This window comes from Sinohyriopsis cumingii, chromosome 14 (genome assembly GCF_028554795.1).
Source record: "Sinohyriopsis cumingii isolate HCF-2022 chromosome 14, ASM2855479v2, whole genome shotgun sequence".
NCBI lineage: Eukaryota > Metazoa > Mollusca > Bivalvia > Unionida > Unionidae > Sinohyriopsis > Sinohyriopsis cumingii.
The window spans coordinates 34,059,136-34,078,179 of NC_142974.1; the positions used below are offsets into that span (position 1 = coordinate 34,059,136).

At 35.8% G+C, this 19,044-nt stretch overlaps 1 protein-coding gene across 1 annotated transcript in view; it reads left to right on the forward strand.

Annotated features, from left to right (window-relative positions):
- Nucleotides 1-19,044, forward strand: part of LOC149783548 (uncharacterized) — a 103,411-nt gene that overhangs the window by 62,620 nt on the left and 21,747 nt on the right. Inside the window, exons 10-11 of the mRNA XM_089931817.1 lie at nt 14,773-14,936; nt 17,740-17,867. Of these exons, the coding sequence (XP_089787943.1) occupies nt 14,773-14,936; nt 17,740-17,867 (292 nt within the window). The remainder of the gene's footprint in view (nt 1-14,772; nt 14,937-17,739; nt 17,868-19,044) is intronic.

Consider the following 19,044-nt stretch of genomic DNA (forward strand, 5'->3'; position numbering starts at 1 on the left):
TGTAAACATGCAATTTGTCATAAAGTATTTGACACTTTATTTAATTGCTTATGTAGTCATTAAAGTAATGACGAAAGCTTCAAGTTAGCTCTCTCTATTTTTTGTGTATGTAATTGAAAAGTTAAATGCACTGTCAAATACGAATATTATTACACAGTGTTTCTTTCACCAAAGTACTTTGTCATAAAGCTTTGCAGAATATTTCACCTTGGCAAATATCAAATATCCCCACACTAAACATTGAATGAGCATACATATAAAGTTAGAAGTGAATTCAGACTTAATTTATAATCTAAATATGTGATATTAATAGCTCCTCGGGTCTTAAACCAAATGAGTATGAGATGGCCAGTTGTTGGATGTCCATAATCCATCCGTTGGCACATCTCTGTCTCTCTACGCACACACACACACACTCATCCGATGGTGTAGATGATCCTAAATTAAAATAGTGCTGCTCAGATATACAATGTTTCCACCACAGCTACCATCGTGGAAATTGTGTTATTTCTACTCTGCAAAACAAACAGAAAATCATAGTGGGATTAAATGTTTCCTGCAATATTTCCAAAGTAAAATTGTAGCAGTAGAACATCTTATTTGGCTGCCACGTTAGCCATTTTGAAAATAGTTTCATAGTTACTCTTCCTGAGTGGAAAGTTCTGTTTACAAGCAGATCTCATTAAGAGTTTTTACATATATCTAGTTGGTCGTAAAATAATGATGAAGATTTAACATTTAGTATGGCTACCATCTTGAATATCATGCTACTACAAGATCTTTTTTATGATGTCTACTTAGTCTTTAATAAAAATGTTGACCCTTGAAATCCAATATGGCTGCAATGTTGGCTGTCGTGAAACTTTGTTTTGAGCACACTACCTGGACGGAAAGTGATATTTTATATATGTATTTACATCACAAGACTACATACAACATCTGTTTGGTCCTATATGAAAAGGCAATTTGACATATAATGCTGCTGTTACAGGGGCCATCTTGGCACATGTACTCCATTGCTCCTCATGAATAACCTGTTTATTTTACAAGTGGAGGTTTCCTAAATATATTCGCCAAAGCAGCAATTTGAAATGATGTTTACATCATTCCTCATGATCGCAAAGTCAAATCAAAATGGGGATTCGCTGGATGACTTCTCATGATATTTAGTCATTGAAGATAACGCCGATCCAATGTTTTATATGGCCATCCTAACAGCCGTTTTGAATGTTTATAACATACTTCACTTTGGTCTTAGTTGAAAATGTTGCCAATTTGACCCTCAGTATGGTCATCTTGACGGACAGGATGACAATTTTGTTTTTGCTTTAGAACATCAGATACGGTTAAAATGAAGAAATGGTATCAATACATATTGCCAGAGTTTTCAGCCTTTAGAGCACCAATCGTTTTGACACTCTTGTATGATAATTGGTATAATTTTGCCGTTATACTACCGAGTTGATAACGATAAACTCCTTCAATCAATGAACGGTTTCTCAGCGATTTTGAAAACAATTCAGTACATTATCCATATCAGCAATTTCGTAACAGTATTGTTTTGATACACAGCAGTTCTGACTTGGTTATTGTCCTGTTTCTTCTTTGATTACGTTATCCAATCATAATACCATAGGAGAACTAATACTACCTCGTAAATCCAGCCCTCCGAGGTTAAAAACATTTAGCTAAAATGCTATTAGATATCTGCCTACCTAGGTGGTAGCTGGGCAGAGTGATATCTTCTTGGTATAGAAAGATATTGTCAACAAATCTCATGAACATGTCAGTTACTACTAATGCTCGTACCAAGTGATACGCTCCTTTCAAGGGCGACCACGCAAAAGTCCTCTACCAAGCTTCTGGAAGCTTCTGGTTATAGTTTTCATTTATATTTACATCTGTTGTGGGCTATAGAAAACTTGTAACGTGTGTATAATTTCCGCTATGACCGAATACATACAAGTAAGTTTTCTATACCAATGCATTTAGGGTATGGGTGTCAAGCTTCAGTGACGTTTCCTCCATATGCTTTCATTAAGAGCCTTCCTACAGGTAGTATTGTAAATTAATATACCGTATATATTGAGACACGATCAAATAATTATTTTTTTTTCTCTCCCAGAACATATGGTGAAACTATTTTTCATGTACGTCATATGTCCCAAGACTTACAAAAAGAAATAAATTTGATAATAAAAAGAAACTAACCTTGTATTGTATCATTTATTCCTTTTCTTCAACATGGCATTGAAGAATAAAATATATCCACGAAATCAGTATATATAGCATAGGTTTCCATACTGCACCGTGTATCACTTATATCCGATAACACATGCCACGTTGTTCGTTTGACATGGACGTTGAGAAACAAATTGTATTTGGTTGTGATCAAAGGTTTGAATATGTTGCCCAACCGAAACTGGATCCGACAAAATCGCAAACAAGAGGTATATATATATATATATATATATATATATATATATATATATATATATATATATATATATATATATATATATATATAAGACATCTGTCATTCGCGCATGACACGGTGTAAGTTGTAAAAAAATCAAGATTCAATTATATCCAGGTCTTCTGTATGACAGTGTCTCGCAAATAAAGATCATTATTTGAAAACACATTCGCTTGAGCGCCATTGACAATCTTTTCGCCAGCACGGGGTACAAAATTATCATTACTATTTATCCGTAGACATCATTACTCCTTTGTATTAATTATTACTCAGATGCCAAACACTTAGAAGCCCTGGTGGTGAATCAACACAACTGGCAGCGAGCATTAAACCCTTTTTTGAACTTACTAGCAGGAAATCAAAGACAAAGGTTCTTTTTATTAGAAAGCAAGCCGACCATAGAAGCCGACTTTTTGGTTATTTTGTAAAAAAAATGCAAAGGATACAATACAATGGTTATTGTAGTGCAAAGCAAACTGACATCGGAAGCAGGCGATAGATTCCTTTAGGCGTGCCGATTTGTTTCTTCCTTGAGTATACAAAGACGGAAAAGATCTGGAAACTAACTATGGTTCCTTTTCACCGGTATTCACAGGAGTTTTGAAAATAAATAGATACAATGGAACAAATTTTTAAGTAAACAATATAGTGCTTGATGTACATACGTCCATTACCAAGAATCGCGCAGAATATTTGGAGAAAGTAAAATAATGTGATTAATTCGTGCAGGCCAGAAGAGAAGAAAATTATTTCGCTAACGTGAAGGAAATAATCAACCGATATATTGAATATAACTGCGATTCGTACATGACATGGGTTCAGGTGCAAAATAATCGAGATTGAATTATATCCAGGTCTACTCTATGGCAGTGTTTCGCTAATTAAAATCATTGTTTGTTTGAAAACACATTCACTTGAGTGCAAGTGACAATATTTTCGCCATCACGGGTTACAAAAGTATCATTACTATTTACCCACAGTGATCAATGCTCTTTTAGTATTAATTATAAATACAGATGCCAAGCACATAGAAGCTCTAGTGGTGAATCAACACAACTGGTAGCGAGCAGGACAACACATACAGCGGTTATTTTTATTACAAAGCAAGCCGACCTCAGAAGCCGACTTTGGATACTCTGAAGCTATGTTTTTAAGAGGATATCAATACAAAGGTTATTTTATTGAAAGCCAGCTGACCTCAGAAGCCGACTGAGGATTCTTTTAAGTGTGCGGTGTTTTGTTGTTGTTTTGTTTGTTTTTAAATATGCAAAGCCGGCCGAGATATGGAAGCTAATTTTGGATCCGTTTCACCGGTGTTCATGGTAGCTTGGAAAATAAATTGAAACAATGTAACAATTTTTAAAGTGACACAGTAGAGTGTTTCCTTCTTGGACATCGACGACACATCGTCACGCAGGAAATTTGGAGAAAATAAAAGCATATGATGTATTCACGAAGACTAGAAGATAAGCAGATGATTTCACCGAAAAATATGGTCATTAACATGGCTGAAACTCCAGTGTACTTTGATCGCATTCCAGGATGTACTGACAATATGATGTGGGTCAAAAGTATGAGAATTAGGCTGGTGCAGATTTGAATAAAAAATCTGACTTTATTCCTTTCAGTTTCCGCTTCAGGTGATGTGTTGTTTCTAACAATTTGCACGGTATGAGAGTTAAATAATATTTATTCACCGAAAGAATGGATCGTACGTGCAGGAGAAAAGTTGCGTTGATGATATGCTTCTGCAGTGGATTAAAGAGTTTTATCTCAAGTACATAATTTTAAATTTTTTAAAAATAAAATTTCAGTTGGAGTGCGTTTTCCAAGATTTAATTATCGAATGATTTAAACGGTGTCCCATAACTTACGACTCTAAAAAGCAGTGTGTCGCAGAACATATAGGGCACACAAAATTACTTTAAATCTTAATTTATGTTGTCCCAACATTTACGATAAATATGGTAGATATTGGCGGTTCATTGCCTTCATTACGCTGTCTGCTGATTCATTATTAATTGTACATGTATCGAACATCATTGGGGCTATTACAACAGGTAAATTATCTCATAATGGATATTCAGCACTTACGTTGTATGACGCTTCAGTTCGTTTTCGATGTGCATGTTTGAGTGCATAATATAGAAAACTTGATAATATTACAGTATAGCTTCTTCTCTGGTGGGATAAGTACAGGTCAGTTTTCTATACACGTTTTACACCGTCGCATCCAGATCACGCATTGTTGCTATAAGCATTGCTTGGGCGATTTTGTTTTTATCTGTATAGGCATTAAAATAATTGGGCTTTCTAAGGTTAAGCTGTTACTAGAACTGAATATTTTGCTTTCGAGTTGGTACATGTAAGTACGATGATCAAAGCTCCAGTGATTCATTCTACCTGATCGATGTTCCAGTGATATACATGCAATACGTGTCGGACGTGCCTATTATGGACAAAAGTAAGTCATAGCAAGGGTTCGCATAATATCATTCCTGGACATTGATTAGGAGTGCAAGAACAAGCATCAAGTACAGTCTCACATATCACTAGTATGGACCGGATACTTAGATCAATATCTCGTACCGTGTCCCAACCTCAAGAAATGTACTGCGTTATGCCAGCCACGATGGGCATGTTCCTTCCCGGCCGCAGTTGGCCATATATCTGATCGCTATGGGTCACAACCACAATCGATCATACAGTATCAGTCACCAGAAAACAAACTTGTCCAGTTCCATGAATCACATGTTGCTGACAAACTCTAACCAAGAATGATGCCTAGTTTAATCACCTTTTACTAGCAAACCCACTTCATGAAACCAGTAATACCTGGATTAGTCTAACTCGCATAGTGCTACTAGGCACTTCCTGTGGATGATGCCAAGTGTATACAGACATTCTCATGACCCATTCTTATCCGTTTCTCAAGGGGTGTCTTTTCACTTGCCCTCAAGCCTCTGCCACCCAGGGGAAGTAGTAACCCATTAGAATCAAAGGGATCTGACCCTTACGTGCTGCAAATGTAGTGAGCCACCTTAATCGATCTTCTTCTCCAACTACTTCACAGGTACCGCAGGCAACATCGACTTTACCATCGGAATCGATAGACAACGGAACGGGTATTGAAATTTCCTCATCATTTGATCTTACTTGGACGAATTCTGTCCGCGGTTTCTATATCACCTGCCGGCCATCAGTTCTAGCGTCAGATGATAATTATCTACGGAATATCCTGCTTTCTGTTGCTTCCACAATCAGTTGATAACATATTAGGACTGAGCATGTCATCAGTTACGAGTTCCAAGCATCTACGGATTATGTCGTTTTTCATCTGAATACTCATAAGGTGTTTCGCAACGTCGTGTCTGCGGGGTCAACATTGTATCCAATATATGATCCTCAACATAAGGACCACATCTTATATCCTTCCACCACGAACCTCAGTGCAATAGGGAAGTGCATATTCATAGGAGGATCCAGTTCATAACTTAGAGGTACAAAATAATGTAGCCATAATATCAGCTATGAACGTACAACAGGTGCAAGACATTAAATGATATCTACCCCCACCATACAGACTTATCTTGGCCCGAGGTACGCTCGCAACCTATATCATCTGCTATCCTCCTTATTGTTCAGGTTGACAATATTCACTACAAACCATCACCCTCTCAATCTTAGCAATAGCGGAGGGATTAACAAGGCAACCAGCAGGGACTTCCCTACGGTGCATACCACTGGAAAACTGTCCTAGAACTCCTGAACTAAGTGGAAGAGTCAGAGGGAGGTCCTTTATTTCAACTAGCGTTACCACATGACCATACATATCTCGATGGCATACATACAGAACCCAAATACTACCCTTAACTCAACTTAGATCTGGTAGGAAGAAGACACATCTTTCGTGCCTGATTGGGGAATAATTACCATGACGACATGGGGATCCAACAGTAATTCTTGGGGACTCGGTATCACGTTCAGCGTACGTACTAAGCTTTTGGCCACAGTTCTTGCAGTTACAACGCTGCACTTAACCAGTTGATCCTCAATCAAAGCTCATTGAACCAACTTTGTTACTCACGTGGGTGTCCAATTGAACACAATGATGGGTCTTAATGTAGTCAATTGTGAAGACTGCGCAATCAGTGTAGATTTGCAAGAGACCTGGTGTCATGCCCCTCTCAAACAGCTTTCAGAAGATCTGTGATTCGCCTACAACAGGTTACAAATAACAGACTAGTTATAGTTTGGAGAAATACATGATTTGACATGTTACTCTCCTTTCATTCTCAATCCCTTGTCAACAAGAACATCTTAGGTCACGTACCCTTTCAAGATTCGGTCGACTAGGTCTGGTCTCAAAGTTCAAGTAAGAAAAATGTGTTCCCCGGGATAGGGATTTGAGTCAACTTTTATACAAGAACTGCTTCCTCATTTGCGTTAGTGCTAGCAGGCGGAATCAGAGAAATACATGCCTTATTAGTGGAACCGAATTACATACAGTTCCGACAAGACGGGTCAGTTTCACTAATGATAGTACCCTCTTTCATTGACAAGAACTGATCCTGTCTATGGGTAACCAGACTTTTGTAATGAAATCACTGTTTACTCTGGAAATATCAGCTTAGGACGACCTTCAGCATCTGGAACGAGCTTTGAAGTGGTATCTTAAAATGTCTGAGCCGTTGTGTCAAGGAAAATCATGCTTATATTTATATATCAAAAAGGAACAGGAATATATATATATATATATATATATATATATATATATATATATATATATCAGCACATACCCTTTAATCGTGGATTAAGTAGGTCATTCGCTCAGCATATCGAGAAATAACCCCGGTCTCGATGAATTTGTTATGCATTTCGGCTCACGAGGTTAGAGCAGTTGCTACAAGCATAGCCTTTAACCAGAACTGTTCTCTAACTAACATTATCAAGGCTTTGGGGTGGAGATCGGAGTCGGCATCCTCGAGCTTTTATCTAAGAGATCTTTATCCCAAAGGGCTCAGTCTGATATGGTAGGACCTATAGCCGTGACGCAACAGGTCACCTTTCTAAGTCATTCGGCAGGTTTATATGTCGCGGATTCCCGACTTCCGCTGGATTTTAGGGAGGGAAAATGTTCCCTTTTCCAACCGCTTCCCGACAGATGGAGACCTCTCCAGTAAGGTTATCTAGAAGCTGTCTCACATACCTTAGGGGATCGGATATGGCATCTCATGGGTTAGGAGATGTATCTCCCACGTCTTGTTACCTATTATCCTAAGGTATTATAATTAGGTAACTTATTGAAAGATGAAACTAGTTTTTTCTAGTACAATATGTTTCTTCGCGAATACTTACCCAATCCGAATACACAGACACCCTCGGAGCCTTTCCATAGTTGCATCCATAAAGAGAGTTTGCCTTCCGCTCCAGAAGTAACTGATATATTAATGGGATTTGGTGCCAGTCCCTATACCAAGGGGATATCACTCTACCTGACCGCCACCTTCGTGGGCAGATAACGTTTAGGTTGTTAGCTAAAATATTTTAACCTGGATTTGTGAAGTAGTTCTCATAATGTATTCTGACTGGTAGGCATTCGCAAAGAAACATCTTTTACTAGAAAAAATAGTTTCTATCTAAATACGTTTCCTACTGTTATTTTACTTGGACAGAAAGCGTTCGACATCAAACCTCAAATCAATAATGCATTGACAATACGATCGATGTAGAACATTTTCCCTGAACAAGCATTTCTTGAAATAAATTACCCAATCATACTAGTTTAGTAGAATTACTGCTACCTCGCAAATCCATCCCTTTCAGTCTAAAATGTTTTAGCTAAAAAGCAAACAGTTATCTGCCAACCTATTTAATAGTTAGAGTGACCTCCTCTTCATAATGAGATTAGAGTCATATCTAGAGGAAACGTCAGTTACTACTTCAACTCGAACCAAGTAGCATGCTTTCTAAAGACAGATAAACCTCGCAAAATCGATTCAGGCAATTTGGTAGATTTCTACCTAAAAATACGCTAGAAGAGTTTCATTTTTGAAGGGAAGTATAATCGATACATATAACAGTAAAACTTTCCAACTTTTCTGCTCTTCCTGTCTTCGACGACAAAGTTTTCTTACATTAAGTGTTTTCACTTTCCCGTCGTAACAAACGTAAGTGCTTTTGATGCCTACCTTAAAAGCTAAATGTTATCTGCCCACCTACGTGTCAGTTAGATAGAGTGGTGCCCTTTTGATACAAAGATTAGCGTCAAATCCTGTGCTATTGTCAGTTACTTCTGGAGCTAAATGTACGCTCTCTATATAGACAAAACTGCAAGGAGGCTGGGGGTGGTGGTGGATGTGAATTATGGCTGGGTAAGTATTATTGATGAATCATATTTTACTAGCAAAAATATGTTTCTTCTTCCAATACGTTACCCATTCAAAAACCTTAATAGACCGACTTCGAAAGGTAACGTTTTTATTTCCTTCAAATCGAGAGGAAGTTGTAAAGCTGCATCATTCGAAGACATCAAACGACCCGGAAAGGTAACCTTATGCAGTATAGGTAGAGATTCCTCCAGATCGATTTAAGGCCCTTTTAGGACGAAAGATCTCTGATACAAACTGAATTGCATTATGATCTCCGTTTCAAGCCTTGGTTAATTACTGTTAGGGAACAGTTTCGTTCGTATGCAATGTTTGTGGCGACTGCCTTAATTTATGAGCCTATACGCGAAGCAAATTCATTGGTGTTGGGTAATTCCGTTATGCCAAACAGATACACAACTTTATTCAAGACGAAAGTGTCTGTTTTTACATATCGTCCTTCCCTCTTTTGAAACTAGGATGAGGCGTAATCTTCCTCCACTTCAGAGCGCACACTTGGTCCATTGCATGATCTTGAGATGAAGTGTCCATATTAAGCAGGAATTATTACACAATTCTCGTTACCCATGAATGGTAGCCTGTTCTTGGCAACGAAAGTAGGATGCTTCATCAGATCCATCTTGTCAGAACTGCATGTAGATAAGTCCACCAATAGGAAATGTATTCGCAGAATCTGTCTCTGATCGCTTGGGAAAGGATCCATGACAACTCAAGCAACAAATTTGTATAACATGCGATTCAGTCTTGCTGAATTGCTGACACAAAATTGTTCTGCCCATTGCGGCTATTTCAAAGTAATGAAGCAAATACCGTAATTGCTTGACTTACTTTTACATTTGTTAGTCAGACTTTCCCAAGCTAGAGAAGATGGTCCAAATGTTCAAGACATCAGAACAGGTTGTGTGTTTCCTTCAAATTATGATTGTGGTGGACTGGCTCACATTACGTTATAGCTGCGAAACTCATGAGTACAAAATTACTCTCTTTGCAGTAAATAGTTTGTGTTTTGAACATATATCAATGGGATGAATTAAAAACAAAATGTTATTATCTTACATAGTTGAGAGTACGGTGATTTCATTACATGGGACTGTAGTCCTTGTCAATTATCTGTCAGTTCATTCACATTTACAAATTGTTTGCTTTTTAAAAGTGCTAGACCAATTAGAGGCAAATGTATTAGAAATTTTCAGTCGATGTTTTATTTCAAAAAATATTTAGTGTGCCTTTAACCCAATAATAATATTGTGGCATCGAAAGCGACAATATGGAAAACATATGTTGTAGCCTCATCTCCAGAGTGTTTTATTCAAACTTGGTAGGAATGTTTCTTAGGACATATTTGATAAGAATTATATTTACTCTTTCTCCTCTAGCAAAGGTGTAAATGAATCTGAGAAAAAGAAAATAATTGTTTTCTAACATACGTATTCAACAGTTATGGAAAACATATATACTGAAAGAATCCCATTTTTTTGGGCAGCTGGAGAGTTAGATATCATACAAATGCAGAGTATGGAGTCAAAGTCACAAAAATGATTTACGTAAATCTCACTGAAGGTTTTGTCAAGGTTTTATCCCTTACAAGACCATAGTCATTCTTTATTTAGTTGTTTCAGTTATGGATCAGTTCTCGAAACCGTTCAAAATATCAATATGAAACTTGATACACATATTAGAATACTGGTGGCCCAGACTTACATTTATCTATTCCAAAGTTTCAGCTTCAGTATGTTTAATGTGTTTTTCCACTTGTCCATAAATCCATAACCCAAACGTTCGTTTTCAAAGCAAAGCAGTATAATTATTTAAAATGACATGTTGGCATACATGTTACACCATTGGTGTAGAAGGGCCTTTTACAACTAACAATTCTGTACTTACAATATTTGATTACTTTTAAACATTTCATCCACCTGTTCATCGATCCATCGTTTACTTATCTTTCCAAGGCATGACTACAGACATTGTTCAATATATCTCTAGGAAAATGTGTATATCATATTTACCGCATATGTTGGGACACCGTATTTATTAGGACGCCACACATTAATTTCAAAAGTAATTTTTTTTTTGTGCACTGTATGTTCTGATGTTTTTCGAGTCGTAAGTTGTGGGACACCGTTTTAATCATTCGAAAATTACTCGTCGGAAAATGCACTCCAACTGAAATTTTATTTAAACAAATATAAAAATGTGTACTTGAGATAAAATTCTTTAATCCACTGCTGCAGCATCTTATCAACAAAACCCTTTCTCCTGCACACGTACTATGCATTCGTTCGGTGCATGAATATTTTTTATTAGCTTTCTCATACCGTGAAAAATTGTTAGAGGTACATCACCTGAAGTGGAAACTGCAAGGCCTAAAGTAAGATTTTTCAAATCTGCACCAGTCTAATTCTCACACTTTTGACCCCCATCCGATCGTCAGTCCGTCCAGGAATGCGATCAAAGATCACTAGAATTTAATCCATGTTAATGATCATATATTGTCATCGAAATCATTTACTTCTCTTCTGGCCTTTACGAATTCATCACATGGGTTTATTTTCTCTAAATCTTCTGGGCAACACTGGGACATCCATATCCGTGCACGAATCACTATATTGTGTCACTTTAAAGATTTTTCCATTGTTTCAATTTAGTTTGCAAAATTACTGTGAATACCTGTGAAAAGGATCCAAAGTTAGCTTCCATATCTCGGCCGTCTTTCTATAAAAAAAAAATAAAGATCTGAACTCTGAAAAGAATCCATAGTCGGCTTCTGGTGACAGCTAGCTTTGCAATGATAACCTTTGTATTGCTATCCTTTGAAACAAACGGCTTCAGAGTATCCAAAGTCGGCTTCCGAGGTCGGCTTGCTTTGTAATAAAAATAACCGATGTCTTTCACGTCCTGTCGGTAAGTTCAAAGAAGGAGTTCACTGCTCGCTGCCAGTTGTGTTTATTCACCATCCGGGCTTCTATGTGCTTCGCATCTGTAGATATAATTAATACAAAGGAGCATTGATGTATGCAGGTAAATAATGATACTTTTGTAACCCGTGCTGGCGAAACGTGTTTTCAAATAATGATTTTTATTTCCGAGATACTATCATGAAATAGACCTGGATATATTTCAGTCTTTGTTATTTTGCACCTAACACCGTGTCATTCATGAATGGCAGTTGTCTTCAAGATAGCCGTTGATAATTTCCCTCTTTTGCAAAATCACCCTCTTCTCTTCTGGCCTGCACAAATTAATCACATGATTTTTTTCTTCAAATATTCTGGGCGACGCCGGGCTATTGATGTCCGAGCACGAAGCACTATATTGTGTCACTTTAAAGTGTGTCCCATTGTTTCAATTTATGTTCCAAAATTACCTTGAATACCGGTGAAAAGGAACCAAAATTAGCTTCCTTATCTCGGCCGTCTTTCTATATTAAAACAAATTGGCACACTTGAAATAATCCATAGTCGGCTTCTGAGGTCAGCTTGCTTTGAACTAAAATAACATTTGTATTGATATCCTTTAAAAAAGTAACCAAAGTCGCCTCTGAGGTCGGCTTGCTTTGTAAAAAAAATATTGTCTTTGATGTCCTGTCGGTAAGTTCAAAGAAGGCGTTTATGGCTCACTGCCAGTTGTGTTTATTCGCCGCCTGGGCTTCTGTGTGCTTGGCATCTGTTGTAATAATTAATACAAAGGAGCATTGATGTCTGCAGGTAAATATTAATGAAACGTTTGTAATCCGTGCTGGCGTAAAGATTATCACTTACATCCAAGTGAATGTGTTTTCCAATCATGATTTTTATTTGCGAGATACTATCATACAATAGACATGGATATAATTTAATATTGATTATTTTGCACTTAATACAGTGTCTTGCGTGACTAACAGGTGTCTTCAAGATATCGATTGATTATTTCCCTCTTGTAAGCGATTTTGTTGGATCCAGTTTTCAGTCGGATAACATATTCAAACCTTTGATCACAACCAAACACAATTTTTTCTCAATGTTCATGTCAATGAACAACGTGGCATGTGATATCGGACATAAGCGATACATGCTACAGTATGGAAGCCTACGGATTTCGTGGATATATTTATTTCTTTAATGCCCATGTTGATAAAATAGAATAAATGATAACAATACAAGGTTAGTAGTTTCTTTCAATTTATTATCAAATAAACGTTTTGTTCATCTATTTTATTGCAACGTGCATGGAGGGGAGTACAAATGCATTGCAAATTAATTTCGTTTCTTAAGTCTTGGGACATATGACCTAGATGAAAAAAGTTTCACAATAAGTTCTGGAACAGGAAAAAAATATTTATCGTGTCCCAATATATACAGTAAATAAGGTACATATTAGACCAGTGTTTCAAGTGTGCCTTTTTGCAATTCGCAATTATTCAGTCTCAAATTGAAAAAATATGTTGGCTTCTCGATTCACCTATTATTCTCACTTTAGTTTCTCCATCAAATATGTTCCCCAATCCATCCATCCACCATTCATACTTTATGTAGAAAAACTCACAACAGTTGTCACCTTTCTGTATGTTTTGTGAATACAAACTTCATATACGTGAACTCAACCACGCAACCCTAGTAGAAATAACCATGAGATATATAACACTCAATCTTCTTTTTAGATTTAGGAGTTAAGTTCTGATTTTTGTTTTACTAAATGTTTGCAGTTGCCAGGAGCATATACTTTTTCTTTCTTATGTTACGTGTTCAGGTTCCAATAAATAGTAACACAAGAAAGAGTGAAAAAAAAAACCAAGCTATGAAAAATATAATAAATAATTTATTTCTCTGGAAAAATACTGTAAACAAAAATTCCAAAAAAAATAACTTAGGTTTTCCAAAATCAAATCCAAGCATAATCCATAAATGAAATTTTAAAAGTTCTAATATTGAAATGTTCTAATGATTTCAAGTTCGAGTCCCGACGAAGAATCCAAGATGGAAGGCGATGACGTATGATGTAACTTGTACTGTGTTGAAATCTCCGGTCTTGGAAATCCAATTAAATGTTTTTAAAGAAACGTCTATGTTCAAGAATTCCGCATGAGCACAAAATATTTCCAGAGAAACGAATTAATGTTTTAGAATCCGAAAAATTAATATGAAACTCAAAAACTCTAAATCTCAATACTAGTCAGAACGGAAGAAAACAAGTGTTGATATCAAGTGTTTTAAAGCTAAAAAAAAAACCTCTGAGATCTCTCTCTCTCTCTCTCTGTCTCTAAACACCACTATTAATTCTAAGTATTTCGCAATTTTGGAAATGCCTAATTGCGAGATAGAGGACCAAGTGACCATGTTTACATATCAAAATCAAGTAGCCTTTGTATGTCCTTGATAAGACCCAACCATTTTTTTCCGAGAAAACTTGTCTACTTGACCCTCAATCATGGCCAGGAACTAAGTCAAAAATAGCAACATTTTTTCTGTTATTAGGTATTTATGGAAAGATTCAGTTCAAACTGAACTTTCGGGAAAATATCACATTCCTCGTACTCAAAAATTTCATTACATTGACTTGTAAAGAAAACAAAATGTTCCAAAACCCACAAACAATCAAATCAAATCAAATACAAAAGTAAATGAAATATAAATTAAATCAAATATACGTAACACCTTGACGCATATTTCATGTTCTGGTACAATGCTTTTTAAAAGTTCAATAGTGCTTAATTCTATATGAACTACTTTTGAAATGACACCGATTTCTCAAACAATGCTATGCACTTTTATATCTCATATAATCAGATCTTGATATCAGCAGTCCATTCGGCTTTTTTTTTTGCACCATTAATAAATGACAGTCACATTTAAGATGTCCAGGTTATAAGCTGAGTAAAGGCTCATTCACATAGAATTTCTGGGCAGTAAATATTGGCATAATTTGCAGTGCTGACGGATTGAAGGACAATGTCGTGTTGGACCCACAGTGGTTGATTGATGCCCTAAAGTCCCTCATCACCGCTGAGACGTTCATTCTTAGCAAATACCCAGCCATCAGGAGCAAGTGGTTTGAATTTAGTGACAGCGGAAAACTCACGCATGAACTGATAGGTTAGTACTTAATAGATTACATTAATTAAAAGTACCCATGATATTGATCTAAACATTGCTTCATCAGATGATAAATATATTTCAGAATCAGTGCAAGTCGTAGCAAGTTGTATATTGCCTGTAAGAAAGTCGTTTAGTCAATATGATGCTGTTTATTTTCTAAATCATGATAGATATATGTCCTGAAAGTTCAGATTTGGTGAGGAAATGCATATTGATGAGTATTAAAACCTCATTTAAAATGACAGTCATTGTAATTTATTTTTCACACTTTACTGATATTGTTTAAATTGTCTTTTTCAGTTTATTTCACAAGCATTTTTATCATGTATTCAGATTATAAGAGTGTATGGATCTCTAATGCTGCGTTATATTTACCACAAAGGTACATTCGCTTAGCATTACATTTTGCATTTAGCTCTACAAATATACACAAAACAGAAAGAAAAGTACTATCCCTGGATTCTACAGGAGAATGTTTAATAATACTACTAGTATTATCAAGCATTCTCTTGTAGGATCCAGGAATAGTACTTTTCTTTCTGTTTCGCGTATATTTATAATTTTCTATAATTAATTCTGTATACCTTGATTCCTTTCGTAGTAATCATGAATGACTGAGTAGATAGATGATAATTATTTGCTTGGTCGCTATGCGAATGTGCCTGCTACGCATGCGCGCATTTAACACTGGTGATGTGTGCTTAGTCGCGATCGAATATGAAATGGTGCATGCATGCAAGGTGTTGGGTGCCATTTACCCGTGAACATGGATTTGAATCTCTGTAAAGTACGAATTAAAACTTCTCTAACCTGTACGATATTATTACTTGTATTAGAGAGAGAGAGAGAGAGAGAGAGAGAGAGAGAGAGAGATTCATTCAAGTTACTGAGGTGATCGATTTATATTGGTCACACACTTCCTCACAAAAGTTGTCAACTGTGACCTGTATTGCATGCTTCACTGACGTTCGTGAAACCTTTTCGTTCAAGGTTATTTATCACGCAGGGTTCATTATTGAATCTTTTAGTATGTGGATTACATGAATTTCTGTTGCAACCTCAGCTATACTACAGAGGAAGATCACTGTGGCCTACCTTATACATGATACTGGAATAGGTTAAGTTTTGCATTTAGCTCATGGTAATCCATCCATCTATATATATATATATATATATATATATATATATATATATATATATATATATATATATATATATATATATATATATATATAGAGAGAGAGAGAGAGAGAGAGAGAGAGAATACAAAATCATATGGCCAATAACAATCCTTTAATGTGAACTGAATCCAGCAAGGGATCACGTGTGTCAGGGATTGATATATATAATATGTGTGTGAGTGCGTGAATATTTGCTATGGGAAAGTAGCCTGGGGCTTGTTGCAAATCTCATCAAAATTGTAGGTTACTGTAACTGATATTTTCCTCCTCGCAAATCTTATTCGAATTTGGTGCCTTAAGTTAATTTGTGTAATTCTTTTCATGCTAAAATCAGGAAACTAGATGATTGAATGCATCTCTGTTAGTACTGTACACTTACCACAAAATAATGTTATTGTAAACTATACTTCACATACAAGTGGGATAACTTAGGTTCGTGCATTTAGGTCAAGACAACTAAATTTAAGTATCATATATATATATATATATATATATATATATATATATATATATATATATATATATATATATATATAAAGTTACACCTAGAATCTTAAACTGGTTCAGGAAATGTATTACACACTCATTCAAAAATTAGCTTACTGGAATATATGTCTCAGTCAGTGTAGTAAATTGTGTGTTGGAAGTTTATTTTTAAAGCTATATTCATGTTTGAATTATGAAACTAGATGATTGAATGACCCTAAATCAGTGCCACTTCCTTACTTCAAAAGAATATAGCAATTACCCACGTTTAACATTTGACTGTTTTACTGGCTTAGGTTAGGTTAAATGTTTGAGTTTAAGTTATACAAATTCATCTAATATTTCATGTTCTGGGTTTGGGCTGCCATTTTCTTTTGAACTTACATGCTTCATTTTATTTAATCTCACGATTATTATTTTTTTAAATTTTATATTAAATATGATATTGCGTTACTTATGATAAATCAGAGCAATATATGTTTTCAAGCTATTGGCAGAGGTCTCTATATAAATATATATATATATATATATATATATATATATATATATATATATATATCCTTATTGAAGAGGTTTTGGTCATTTCATGCGCTGCTTTATGTATAAGACATAGCGAGATCGTTAGAATTCTGATGGTGCTAAGATGTGGATATTTTTAATATGGTGAGAACGATTAAAATGTCAAACGTTATTTTGTGTGAATGTGTCTATAGATTTTCCAGCCAAAAGAACACATTTAAGATGGTTGAAAAGGATCTGCAGATATAGTTAGTCAGACGTAACATGATATTGTTTGATAAAGAGTGGACAGGATGATGAGCCTTTAGGATTTCTCAATGGATTCGAATTTAATGTGAGGTGAACGTGAATCTTAATAAGATCTCCAACAAGATATAAAATCAGCAGTTGTGACTATTGTTTGGTTGAGATAAAACCCTATGTAAGTTATTTTTCTTACTAACACTATATCTTGATACTTGCAATACTTAGTATGAAAATGTGTATTCATCCAATTCCCAAGGAGCAATAAATAACACGTTTCTTTTTAAATACAAAATTTGCAAGAAGAAAACTTTATCTCCTCGCCTTTGATACTACTGTCCTTTTTATGATCTCATGCTGTTGATTTCTAGATGCCGTCTGGACAAGGGAGAACCATCCAGACTTCCATGACAACAAAGAGCATATTTTGCTCCTGATGGAGAAGTTATGCATTATTGCCAGGCCAATACCATGCAGCAATGATGGAAAGGAAGTCGAGGTCTGTATATAGGAAGTGTTAATAAGCAGTACCTCCTGTGTTATTTATGCATCAAAACATATTCTAGCAGGAGTTGGTGCATGTGGTTACTATTCAGCTTTATAAATGTTCGAAGTGTGTGTCCAGTCAGTCCATAAACGTTATACAACCAGAGGAAAGATTCAAACTTTCTGCTTCAGATACGGTACCTGATCGTACAATCTTAGGATAAATACTACTACCTGGTAAATCCTGCTCTGTCAGGATAACACATCAAAAGTTGTCAGCCTTTTTAGGTGGCAGTTAGATAGAGTGATCTCCCCTAAGAACAGGGATTGATACCAAACATTGTGATTACTCGAGTATTACATCCATTCAATGCATACTGAGTTGCATGCTCTCTACAGAGAGGCCACGTAGTCCACTAATATACATTTTATACATTAAAACATGTTGGAGGAGTGTTCTCTTCGAAGGGAAGTATACTTCATCATTTAAGTTCGGACTTTTCTGTCCTTTCCTTCTATTACGGCAAAGTTTCTGACTTTTTAATGTTATCACTTTGCCATCCTCACTCACGTAGGCACCAATGGTACGTACAAGCTATGGTCGCCATTCCACCCACTAACATTTCTATAGGTGGTGGTTTGGTATGTGATATAGAAAACTCGTATAATATTGCTATAAAATTAAACGGAATGACTGGATACAAACAGGCATGTTTTCTGTTATCATATATATGAAGGGAGTTATTTGCTATATCAACATTATTTCTTTAATCTGGTTAAAATTAACTTTTACCCAAGTCTGTTTTTTTCTCACCCTTTTACAAAAGTAATGATAAAACTTTGCATTGTTTGAATGTAGACATACTATCTACATGACATCAAGTAGCATGAATTGTACACACTGTCTTAAATCGATATATAAGTAGATAAGTGAGGATAGAGAGAAACAAGACGACAAAGCATAAAGTTTACAGATTTTTGTTAGTGAAAGTGAAGGAACAAATAGGAAATTATATTAATGAAAATCAGATTTAATACTCATTAAAATTTATTCTTCGAGAAAATTAAAATCCCCAAGAAAACACAGCGAACTGTATCCATGCATGCTCAGTTCTAATGGACAACATGGCCGGACATTACGGATACTATTACTTGTGGTACAATTACAAATGCAACTTTGGTTACACTAT